Source organism: Lottia gigantea (assembly GCF_000327385.1).
Source record: "Lottia gigantea unplaced genomic scaffold LOTGIsca_241, whole genome shotgun sequence".
Taxonomy (NCBI): domain Eukaryota; kingdom Metazoa; phylum Mollusca; class Gastropoda; family Lottiidae; genus Lottia; species Lottia gigantea.
Window position 1 is genome coordinate 132,510 of NW_008708709.1, and position 14,061 is coordinate 146,570.

At 31.5% G+C, this 14,061-nt stretch overlaps 1 protein-coding gene across 1 annotated transcript; it reads right to left on the minus strand.

Annotated features, from left to right (window-relative positions):
• Positions 1-2: 2 nt before the first annotated feature.
• Positions 3-2,752, minus strand: LOTGIDRAFT_68338 (hypothetical protein; the record flags this gene model as incomplete). Its single annotated transcript, XM_009055457.1, has 5 exons — positions 3-97; positions 879-902; positions 1,322-1,435; positions 2,267-2,349; positions 2,637-2,752. Coding segments are annotated over 5 exons (432 nt in total), but the record flags the coding sequence as incomplete, so codon positions are not given.
• Between the last annotated feature and the right edge of the window lie 11,309 nt (positions 2,753-14,061).

Below are 14,061 nucleotides of genomic sequence, written 5' to 3' on the forward strand. Positions count from 1 at the left end.
AGCACCACTATCAATATACTGGGAATATAAACTTGTGCTATATAATAACCAAATAGTCTCTGTAGGGTAAAATCTGTCTGTATACAAGTATAATCACCTGAAATCAAGGCAAATAAAAATTATTTATTTATTTGTTTTCTCAGAAGACCAGGGTAGATGGTACGAGGTTCCGCCCACATCCTCAAACAACCCTGGCACCACAGATCTTTCCATTCCCCAAAGATTGGCAATGTCTGTAATATTGTAACCTTTATTGAATGTCAAATACAACGAGGCATCATGAATAATACTAATCCAGATGATCCACTGTACTATTAATCAAACGAAAGTCGAAATACGGTAATAACATGTATCAGCAATCTATAAAAAAAAAACAGCAAGACATTTGGATATCATGGTATGATATTTTTCATCATGTGATATGATATATTTGCATACCGTTATATTTTATTTCTACATACCATGGTATAATATTCCTCTATACAATGAGTTGGTATTTCCTATTATTTGAAAACTAAGATTGTAAGCAACATTCCATATAATATCAAAGTGTGTAATAAAAACCATGTACCTTGAAATATATATTACTTACATTTCTAGATCAAAGGAAGGAAATCAGTCAATAGAATAATTATAATAACTATAAGAATAAGTAGTGGTAGTGATTGGTGAGTAGTGCTCAGTACTATAAATAACGTATATAATTCAAAACATCCTTTCAACATAATAATGGACTGATCGTTTTAAGAGCAATTATCTGATTATTTGGTGATTCGTACCAAAAGCGCAATTCAGAAGCGGAGTGAATAAAAGTGATGACCTTCTGAATTAAATCAACAAAATAGAAGTGGACCTCCCGTCTTGCTCACAACATCTACATGTATTTGTCAAAAGATTCAAAACTGAAACTTATGAAAATTTAAATCAAGTCCAGGTGGCTTCTGCCAAGGAACGAATAAAGGAAGTGGTTGCACCACAATGACAAATTTTGTGCGGCGACCAATATTTTTTTTATTCCATTGATCATGTCGTACCAGTGTCAATAAGTATATGACTAAAATTATGAGAACGAATTTAAAAAAACATTCATTTGTAAAATAGTATGAATCACACAATTTAATCTGATAAAACTTTCCCAACACTTTAACAACAACTTCGAGAACCATCTAAATAAATTAAATTAACAACTACAAGCAACATCTAAATAAACTTACCTTGCAAGCACCTTAAATAAAGGACTTCGAGAGCCATCTGAATAAACTAAGAAACATCTAAAGACACTTACCAACTATCATATTACCATCATCAAAATCGTAATCACAACTGTTTTTCACATTTCCACTGTGCACTTTAAATCTTGGTAATGTCAGACCTTTTCTCATGATAATAGGTTGACTGTGCCATTCATATTTGACATTATCTGAACTGTAACTATCTGAAACAAATTCTTCTCATTACATAACGAGGGGAAAAGTGCATCATTTAGTTTTACGCGTAGATGTGTCATTTTTAATCAGACAGTACACTGATATGGTTTATAATAATATACATCGATGGAAATATTTATATTATAGCTTTATTATAATTAATTCAGATTAATTATATCTGCATTTCAAACAAAACTACAATTATTAAACCAGCTATACAACCAGCGGAAATTTCGACTGTTGAAATATATCTTTATTAATTTTCTTTATTTTATTTGTAATTCATAAAACAATATATATACAGGTAAGAGATCTTTAAATTTCTCTAGAAAAATAGTTGACACCTCAAATGGTACCCCCACTTTATTTTCAACTAATTCAAAAATATGTTTTCATACGTTTGTTGCTAAATGTGTTCGAATGCATCAATTCAATTTTTCAAAAATGTTCTTGGGAGAACGGTCTGAGAAGCACTATGAGTTGTTTGCAACTATGACACCTGTACAGAGTTGCCGTATTTTGAATCCAGCTTCGACAATGACGTCCTCTCGAGAGGTTGGCAACTAACATCAAAACAGGGCTCATTCAAGCATAATGTGGAAAGCTGGATTCAGGAATGTTTCTATTTGAACGTTTACACAGAGGCTACAATTAAGTTATTTTAGCTTACATGTATAATAGGATACATTACATGTATTTATTATAGACAAAGAGTTTGATTTCATTAGATCTTACTTGTCTCGGTAATTTTATATTAGCATCTACTGGGACTTATTTATGTCCTATAATTAGAACATAATACAATCATTATATATTCATAATAATCCAATATTACTTACAACTTCCAATACGTAAGGAACACGTTTGTTCATCGTGTGGATATCTTTGTAAATACATATCACAGCTTGCTGTTAAAGATATTCTGAAAGATAAAAAGATTTACATCCATAGATTTGCATGTCGGATTGAGCTCAATTTTCTTAAAAAAAATAAATTATAGGGTTTTAATTCAGGCTTCTCAAACTTACCAGACACATTTTCTACCTCAGTGTTTTTTTCCTTTTAGAGTACGAAATTACTTCGAGAACAAATATACGAATATCAATGGCTTTCGAATATTTTATAGCTACGACATGATTATGAATTATGTCTATAGTTTGACACCATTAAACATATCGAATTTAGAATGCTGGATCATGTGTTACAAACCTTATACTTGACTGTATGGAACCATTTCTATAAATATGTAGCAATCTGTTTTCTACTGTAACATCGTGTATTATGGCTGTTTTCTCATTGACAAAATAAATATCAGGCATCCAGATTTTATCCATTAACTTAGAATCTATTTCTAATCTTTTTAACTTATCAGATTTACTGTCTGTCCATTGTAATCTTGAATCTGTCCAATTAGTTCTCAGAAATATACTCACTGAAAAATCCTGAAAAGAAAACAGACTCGGTCAGCTGCAACTCAACCTTGCTGTCAAAAATCTTGGCAAAAACATAATATTGATTCATTGATTTCAAGATGTAATATGATACGTTTTATAATGTTAATCCGACGTCGGGTTCGTTAAAAATAAAATGAAAACAATGGATATTACAGGCGTTAATAATTCTTAATGTTTCAGTTCTCATTCTTTCTCCCTAAAAGTATTCACGTGTGCGTTACGTAAACGCTTAAAGAAACAAAACAATGGAATTTTTCTATTCTTCCCAAACAAAAAATTAACTAAAGTTGTTTCATGAGCTTATGATATACTGTAAGTTATAACAGATGTATTTCTTTTGTCTCCAGAAAACATTAATTCATATGCATGATTCCCATAAAACTATATGTCTTGAAACAAAATCACGATAATCTGGAAAATGTATACGAGTTATTCCCATTTCCTGTAACAATTATATATTTAAATCAAACCAAAGATTTCATTGAAATTCAAACACGTTATAATTATCATTGGCGGAATTTATTGTCTGTAGAGGAAAAGGTAAAACCATTAATCCTCATAAAATAATTTCCGTATTAACAGTGTAGATAAATATATACTATTATCACGTCTAGCTTCAAATATTTCAGTTTAATAACTTATGGCACGAAACGATCGACGATACATTTGAGGAGTTCTATTAATAAAATATATCACTGGTAAAAAAAAATTAATTAATCGTTCTTTATTTCAAGGAAAGAGTTAATGTTATATCGCAAAGTATACACAAAGTTTCAGAGAAGAAATCAAAGTTCCTCATTTACTTTTAGCTAACTTATTCTTTAGACACATTTCCAATCAATCCAACACCCACACAGTGAAAGTTAAGATTTAATTCATGCACATCAGTCGCATAAGTCAAAATGAGATATTTTTGATAGCAAAACATATTGCTTCGGCAAATACGCCAAATCTCTCTATGATACCTTCACGTCCATGTCACGAGAATAATTAATTATTTAAGCTAAGATTGGATCTGTATTATATCATGTAAGTCAGTCAAGAATCGTATATACCAGGTGCACCTGCCTGTCAACTTGCCACTGTAATTGTTTATTCTACCAGCATGTTTCAAGGGACGAACCTAATTCAGTTTCCAGCTTTCGTGGATTCAAATATGATATATATAAAGAAAGAAACAAACATATAATTGTCAATATTCTGATAGCACCATGACAAAATCCGACTGTTGAAATAAACAACCTTCAGAAATTCCAGCGTCTATCTTTATTCAAATTAAAACGTAATATAAATACCAGGTTTCTTTACATGTACTCCATCACTAGACGTTCAAATTAATGTTTACAATGTGAAGTTACAGAAAGACGCCTTCTTGGCTTGAAAGGGGAAGCACATGCGTGTTAAAGAATTAATGAACATCTCATTATAATGAGTTACATACCATAGCTGCTTCGTTGACAGTATCAAAACTTAACACATATATCTGTACTGTAACGTTCGTAGGAAAATCTAAAACAAAGTCCTAGATTAAAGTGGCCAAACTAAAAGCACCCACGACAAAAAGTCTTCTTTATGATCATCAGATTTTTATGGTTGTCAAAAGACATAGATAAAATAAAAATTTTAAAAATAGCGGTGATATCCAGCAATAAATTATATATTAAGAAATACTTTAGTGAGTGATGATTTTAACACAACATATACTACTGGTTTTATACTTGGACAAGATATTTTAATTTACTTACCGTCTTCATAATTAGGTGGTATCATTGGGTCATAGGTTTTATTGTTATTTACTAGAGAATTGATGATGGCTTGCCTGAAAAGTAGAAGTAATAATCATTAACAACAGCAACGTTTTGGGTGAAATTCTGGTTAAATTCGGCGAGTTGGATGTTACCATCATATTTTTCCATCAGCTTATCCTCTGTCAGTGATAAAGAACTGAGGGGATGGTATGATAAAGGCGTCGTATTGTTCGGATCGGAAAATAGGCCTTGGCCCGGAGTGCTATAGAAACCTTACATGAAAAACAACATATTGGCAATGCATTGGTAACAGCAAATAAACTTTTCATGTGAGGAAGTATATCAATCCGTGTTTAAGACTCAGTTTAAAATGGATAAAGAAAAAGCCATTGCCACTGCCACCGCCCTGGTAAATTTTCTCTCATTGCTAACTGCATTGAACAGTTGCCATTAGCCATCGCTTCCGCCGATTTCTTTTCAGTCAGAATCTGCCAGTTGTGTTAGAAAAAGCGCCACCGATTTCATTCAACCGATATTCGCTAATTTGTAATCATCACAAAACCCCAGTTAAGTTGCTTTTCTCAAATACTTAAACCACTTTATATGAATCATGTCGTGTTTGTATGTATATTAAACGTCAAAAATTAATGACATTTAATTAAGGAAATCCGTTTTAGCCGCTTGATTCATCTGATTCTTTTGGTTAGCTAATTCAGCTATAGTCAGAAACTGGCCAGCTGAAAAAATCTTATGAGCCGGTCGCTTTCAGCTACTAACCAATCATTTTTTATAAAGTAAATCGGATCAAAATTCTAACTGCGTGGAAGGTCGCTTACCCGTCTTCTGGAGCAGAAAGGTAAATTACCATCTCATTTAGTCGCAATTATATGTATGTTAATGAAATTTTAATGCAATTTAAACTCGATATTCCAAAAGAATAAATTCAGCCACTTCAATGTGTCAATATTACGGTACCTATAAATCTTTCACTGTAACATCGTGCATTATTTCCCATAGGATATATATTTCGTCATCGCCATAGTAATTATATTTTAACCTACAGGTTGACAGAAAATTCCCGTTGTTGTTAACAATGAAATCGTGAGTGAAAAAACACATTAACATGATAAGTTTCAGACATCGAAGATAAAAATCAAACAGAAGCCATGATTAAACTATAGATCAACATTGTGTAAACCGACACATTTTTTGTTTTGTCTCGATTTTGTCTTGATTTTGTCTTGATTTATTATAATGAAACAAAATGTACATGTATAGTCTTGCTTCCTTTCAAATTGAGAACTATTGACTTATCGCCAAATACAAAAGAATTCCGGGATCGGATCGTAGCAAATATGTTTCTTTGGATAGTCAATTTTTTATCAAAAATAAACCAAAGAGTAATGTGTGGACCTATTGACTTGACAAGATTTCATTCTTCATGGCGCCTTCAGTGGTTCAACACAGAAAAGTAAGAGATAAATATGTCAGACAATCACGGGCAAAATATATAAATCTATTAGAGATATGTATGACAATAATTAACTCAATTTCAGTCAAAAAAAAAACGTAATAGTGAGAGTAAAAATCCTTCAAATCACAGTCTGAAAAACAGATCCAGAGCCTTCAAAACAGATCTAGAGTCTTCAAAACATATCTAGAGTCTTCAAAACAGATCGAGAGTCTTCAAAACATATCTAAAGTCTTCAAAACAGATCTAGAGTCTTCAAAACTTATCTAGAGTCTTCAAAACATATCTAAAGTTTTCAAAACAGATCTAGAGTCTTCAAAACTTATCTAGAGTCTTCAAAACAGATCCAGAGCCTTCAAAACAGATCTAGAGCCTTCAAAACAGATCTAGAGCCTTCAAAACATATCTAGAGCCTTCAAAACAGATCTAGAGCCTTCAAAACATATCTAGAGTCTTCAAAACATATCTAGAGTCTTCAAAACAGATCTATAGTCTTCAAAACAGATCTAGAGTCTTCAAAACATATCTAGAGTCTTCAAAACAGATCTAGAGCCTTCAAAACAGATCTAGAGTCTTCAAAACAGATCTAGAGTTTTCAATATTAGTACTATTATATCCATTTAACGTGTATTTTCTGGACGTTTCTTTTTTGACGGCTTACCGAATCTATAAAGCTTCTTTCTCACATCTTGCTATTATGTCAGCTATGAGTTTAAATGTAACCGCATTGCCAATTTCGTGTTAAAACGGGATATGATATATTAACACAGACAATATTCAAAGTGGCAATTCTTCGCAATAAGAACAGTAATGGTGAAATCTAGAATAAATTTGACAATTTATAACTTGACTTCTGGGACTGACTATATCATCAACTAACGGTAGAGTTTATGTATTATTAATACAGTATCGTCTACACTCTACAATCAAACTACAAAATTATACCTTCATATTATTCTGTTATCAAGGTAAAGTACAGATGGCTTTACAGTATTCAAAGAAGCGACAACAAAAATAACACTTCTTAACTAATTAATAAGAGTTTCGAGTTCCTTGATGTCAGGGTTATAAAAACTGTATTGTATGTTCGACGACAGTATGTTAAATTCATTGGTCTTTGTTAGTAAAAACTTTATATTGAATCGGAGTCAATTTACCCCCCTCTGACACTGACATCAGATATATTTGAAGGCTGATATTGGACTGGAATCTACAGAACCTCCTCAGTCTTGCAGACTACTGAATTTTTACCAACATAGTTACATACCCTTTGCCGGCGTATCTTCATCTCGTTATCTTTAGATATCTTCAAACGTCAAAAAATGATAGTATCATACAATTCTACATCAAGTAGGTTATAAAATGTTTGAAGTGTATTGTAGTAGGCTAATGTGTATAATATTTAAGATAGAGAAATTGGTTGGAATCTATGACAGCTATAAAGATGTTAGATAGCAAGATTTCTTATCTCTATCACGAGATGTTACTTATTAGAAGATAGAAGTAAGACAAATTACATTTAAATCTAATAATGATTGTAAGGAATGAATGGAATACTTCTGGTTGTTTTCAGACCAACCCAAGATCAATGTCACTGAGAGGAAAATATTATTCTGGGTCATTATTTCACAAATACTGTGAAACAATTATTACGGACTTCATTGCCACTTAGGAAATTTAAAGTAATATATTTTTGCATGTAGTGTTAAGATATAGCAACCGGTGTAAACCACAAATTTTTGCCCAAACCCGGTTTCAAAGGAATAGTACATAGATATATATAAAGCCTTCAACAATCCTCACTTATAATAAAACGTTAGTTAAGTAGTCCGTATTCACAAACACACACTAATATAGCATGACTTTTTCTGACTTCACTATCATTTTTGTACCAAAAATATTAACAATAAATAGCGTTGGAAATTTGAAAAATTATTTGTGTGTAAATGTATATAGAAAATAATCAAACCATAAAATAACAAGCATTGTGATAGCGTTAATTTCATGGTAAAAATCAATATCCTTACCTGTGTTTATCTTCGTCATGTTTGGAATCATCTCGTTTTGAAATCTCGATATGGTATCCTTCTAAATATAATAGATTCCAACAGCATATAATCCATATTGTAAGTATCAAATAGTTTATATAACACATTATAGTCCACAGAATTGATTATATAAATGAATTTCGCTTCGCTTATACATGGTTAAAATGACAAACAAGCGTCAAAATACTCTGACATATTGAAATCAGTTGATATAGACCAGTGTTTGATGATGATGAAGTTCAGAGTAATATTGAAGCCAGTTGTGTGAAATAAGTAATTATATTAAACATTGCCAGCTTCTATCTCAAAATCTACTATTAACGTCTATAACACTTTCACTTGAAAGTACCATTTCATTGACTATTGACTAAAACCAAACATTTTAACATAATAGTACCATCAGTTAGTAATTACTTATTATCGTTTAATCATAACTCTATTGTTCCATACATGGTTATGAAAACCGTTCTTGTTCTACTAAAAGCATAACCAATTGATGTATTGTATACCATAAAACTTATAACCTACAACAGTCTTAATATCTAACCTACAGCAGTCTTAATGTCTTAATATCTAACCTATGGCAGTCTTAATATCTAACCTACAGCAGTCTTAATATCTAACCTACAGCAGTCTTAATGTCTAACCTACATCAGTCTTAATATCTAACCTACAGCAGTCTTAATATCTAACCTACAACAGTCTTAATATCTAACCTACAACAGTCTTAATATCTAACTACCACAGTCTTAATGTCTTAATATCTAACCTACGGCAGTCTTAATATCTAACCTACAGCAGTCTTAATATCTAACCTACTTCAATCACATATCTAACCTACAGAAGTCTTAATATCTACCCTCCAGCAATCTTCACCATCTAACCTACTTCAGTTCATATCTACTCTACAGCATTCTTAATATCTAACCTACGACAGTCTCATATCTAACCCACAGAAGTCTTAATATCTAACCTACAGCAGTCTTAATATCTAACCTACAGCAGTCTTACCATCTAACCTACAGTAGTCTTAATATTTAACCTGCGACAGTCTCATATCTAACCTACAGAAAACTTAACATCTAGCCTACGTCATTCTCATATCTAACCTACGTCATTCTCACATCTAACCTACAGCAATCTTAATATCTAACCTACAGCGGTTTTAAATCCAACCTACAGCAATCTTAATATCTAACTTACAGCAGTCTCGTATCTAATCTACAGAAGTCTTAATATCTAACCTTCAGCAGTCTTAATATCTAACCTAAGAAAATCTTTTCTCAACTTACAGCAGTCTTAATACCTAACCTACAGCAGTCTTAACATCTAACCTACATCAGTCTTAATATCTAACCTACGACAATCTTATATTTAACCTACAACAGTCTTCATATCCAACCTACAGCGGTCTAACATCTAACCTATAGCAGTCTTAATATCCAACCTACAGCGGTCCAATATCTAACCTACAGCAGTCTTAATATCTAACTTACAGCAGTCTAATATCTAACCTACAGAAGTCTTAAAATCCAACCCACAGCAGTCTAATATCTAACCTACAGCAGTCTTCATATCTAACCTACAACGGTCTAATATCTAACCTACAGCAGTCTTAATATCTAACCTACGACAGTTTATATCTAACCTACAGAAGTTTTAATATCTAACCTACGTCAGTCTCATATCTAACCTATAGCAGTCTTAATATCTAACCTACAGCAGTCTTAATATCTAACCCACGACAGTCGTATATCTAACCTACAGCAGTCTTAACATCTAACCTACGTCATCTTATATCCAACCTACGTCATTCTCATGTCTAACCTACGTCATTCTCATATCTAACCTACGAGAGTCTCATATCTAACCTACAGCAGTCTTAATATCTAACCTACAGTAGTGTTAATATCTAACCTACAGCAGTGTTAATACCTAACCTACAGCAGTCTTAATATCTAACTTACAGCAGTGTTAATACCTAACCTACAGCAGTCTTAATATCTAACCTACAACAGTCTTAATATCTAACCTACAACGGTCTTAATATCTATCGTATCGTATCTGAGCTACATGTACATCAATCTAATATCTTAAATATCAAGTCTTAATCAAACCTACAGCATCTACATTCCACAATGACCTTAAATATCGCACTGATTTCTATTTAACAGAAGATGCAACTCATGTCTTTGTTTCTGATCACTACAATACACTTGTATTTTATGAATTTTTGTCTATCTTGGTACATCCTAGGGACTGAGCACAAACCTTTCCAAATGAATATCTGTTATCTAAATATCTATGATGCTCAATGTATTTTTATGTTCGTGAGAATTCATACTAAATCCGACATAGCACTAGGAGATTGTTTGTATAAAACTTAAACAAATTTATGGTGTCAGTTTAACATTCACTGAGGTTAACTATAAGAACACTCGACAGCTGTATGTCATGTCATGGTTCAATCTCTATCAATGTTCAATGACTGACGTATGGTACCCGTATATAAATATATATATATATATATATATGTATATATGACATAAACCCAATTTTGTATTTGAGTGCTTCGTGACAAGTAGTGGTTAGGCCAAAAATGAAAAGAGCATTGTATTAACAGAATATATCATATATCAGAACACCCCTTCTATAAGGTCGCCTTTAGGTTTCGATTAAACGATGCCATCTGTTTGCTCATCTGATTATGTCATTCCAAGTTATAACATTTCCTTAGTGCTGGTCAGACACCCAATTGTAATAGCATAAATCATGTAGTAATAGTGACTATGATTATTGTTATGATCACAGCAGGATTATATGGAGACATAACAACTCTTCAAATTATCATTTTACACACTATTCACTTATTACCATATTGTCATGTTGTAATATAGGTCACAACATTACATACAAATACATTACAAGAAAATATGTTGGCAAATCAAATGGACAAGACTTATAATCCAGTACTAAACAAAATAAAAAAGTCTTTCTTCATGGTGGAAATTGGTTGCTGATAAGATTTACAATATATAGGCTTATTCTAAGCAGCCTTCTAGGATAATGAACTTTGGGCCTCTTGTTAATTGGTTTGATTCCACGGGTATATATGAATTTAAGCTCTTTAAGTACATTACATTATGTATATGTATGTATGTATGGATTTCGAATGTGTTGTAACAAAATTTCACTGTCCCACTATTAATAACCCCTTCTTTTCTGCTGTTTCATTCATTAAGGTAGGTAAGAAATATAGGTACGAAGTTTTGTGTAATATTTCCAAAACCATACGAGTGTCTAGAGTCAATTCCTAGTTTTCATTATTGTCTTGTGATCATTTTTCCAGTTTGATCATAACGTTTTTATTACATACAATCTTTCCTGAATTTGATTGTTACGCTGTGAGCATTTGTTGATCATAAGTTTCGTCAGTTTTGATTTCTCGGATTTTACACATTGAGCAAGGGAGAAATGAAAAATTTCCTCAAATTATAACTTTGACTATGTTTAGTCATTTAGCTGGGGTGTTGTTCCTGTACAAGATATACAACCTGACATCAGGACTGAAACAACTACAACCTTTTATGCTAATGATTGTACCGAATGTGGTCTGAGCTAATTTTTAGCAAACCTCATTTCAATCCTATTTTTGACTAGAAAGGCTAGAAAACTTCTTAACAATCCCTTAAACTTATTTACCATATTGACACGTTGTAGATTGTAGGTCACAACATTCTATACAAATATACTTGACTAATTTTTGGTCTAGATTTGAAATTTCATTTTCTTTCAGATTTTGTAAGCTGCTGAGAAATTTATAGGCGGAAGGATAATTCTAAAAAGAGTCGTTTTATGTGCAGTGACAGTAATTTTGATTAGCTCAAGATTTTCATGGTCATGATAAATCGAATTTTGTCCAAAAGCTAAGTATTGGTCAGGCTTTCATGTGACATAATGGAAAGTTTTCAACGGGATTTCTGGAAAAGGTTGTAGAATGTTGAATTTCGTGATTAACATTGAAAGAGATGGCAAATGAATTAGTGCTCCGAGTCCATCAATGAACTGCTTTGTTACGAGTTATCTAATTGCATATGGTTCACACCAAAATCTAAATTTAAAAGCAACCGATTTACAAAAATAAAAATTAATCTGTTAATACAAACAAATAATCATTATAATTGATCTATTTCGAGGAAGCGTATTGGATAGAATGACAAAAGAAAACAAAATATTTTATATGACTCACTTTTCTGGCTTCATTATGAAAATACAAGTCAAAAGTCCTGATTTCCTTTATTTATAAATAATATATGAAGAACATAGATTCTTTATTAAACAAAATATAGTCGGACTCAGAATCAGTCTGTGTAATCAGATTGTTATACTCCCCAGTGTAAATATACTTCATCAATTATCATAAAGATTCTATATTTCTAAACTACTCCATTAGTAATTTCTAATTGGAAATTATCCCTAATTGCTTTTACTAATTATAGGTATGCATCTTGCACTACGTAATGTACGAATACATAACATTTAAAAGTGTACTATAATGTCTGTGATATAAGAATGCATTTTGCACAACACATGTTTCGCATTGCAATTTAGATTTTAATGTTGTCCTTTAGATTGTCATGTTTTGTATTGTCCTTTAGGTTGTAAAGTTTTGCATTGTCCTTAAAATCGTAATATTCTGCATTGTGCTTTGCATTGTCCTTTAAATTATAATGTTTTACATTGTCCTTTAGATTATAATGTTTTACATTGTCCTTTAGATTATAATGTTTTACATTGTCCTTTAGATTATAATGTTTTACATTGTCCTTTAGATTGTAATGTTTTAAATTATCCTTTAGATTATAATGTTTTACATTGTCCTGTAGATTGTAATGTTTTAAATTATCCTTCAGATTATAATGTTTTACATTGTCCTTTAGATTGTAATGTTTTAAATTATCCTTTAGATTATGTTTTACATTGTCCTTTAGATTGTAATGTTTTAAATTGACCTTTAGATAGTGGAGATAAGGTTTTGATATAAGAATAACATTCTTCCACGAATATATCCGTGGCATTTGGTATTTCCTGAGTATTTAGCACATAGTGTTATTAACTGACATTAACTTCATATGAGTTGATAATCTTAAACTTATAGTTGTATATATGTAAATTTTCAAATTGAAAATTTAATTCACTTACAAAAACTCGTATAAAGTATATCAACCTGACCTTGATTTGAAATATATGATTGGTATATAGATGTAACAGATGTTGTACAGAGGCATATATAACCGCTATTAGATATGATATATAAATATAAGTGATTCTCAATTTACATACAGCATATCGAGTATTCGTTGGCGTTGATACACAAGCTCCAAGGGATACTTGGCAGTACATAGCAAATTCTACATTATCATGTATCTTATTTAATTAGGATTTTCATATAATAAAATATTTCAATGACTGAATAAAGTGAGAGTATATGCCGATTACTTCGAATGGTTTGAATTGTCTATATAATTATCAATTAAACTTAGTATAATAATAAAAAAATTGAAAATCGGATTTTTTCTAACAAAATAATTGAAAGCAAATTCAATACAGTTTATTAAACCTCTCTTGGCATAGAAAAACTAAGCATGGTTTTACAATATTTACAAAAATGTATATATTATCTGTTTACCAAATACATGATTTTAAAACAATGCGTGTTATTTGTATAGCTGGTACATACTCTGCCTACAAAGAATACACTCCTGCTGGCTACTACATTTGTCTTGAATGGCAAGTGGGTGGAGTCACCGACAAAAAAACATGTAATGTGATTTTAATTGGATTGATTGCATCATATAAGAAATAGTGACTCTTACCTCCTTTGGCCAGAGTAATATCTCCAAGGTACCAAGT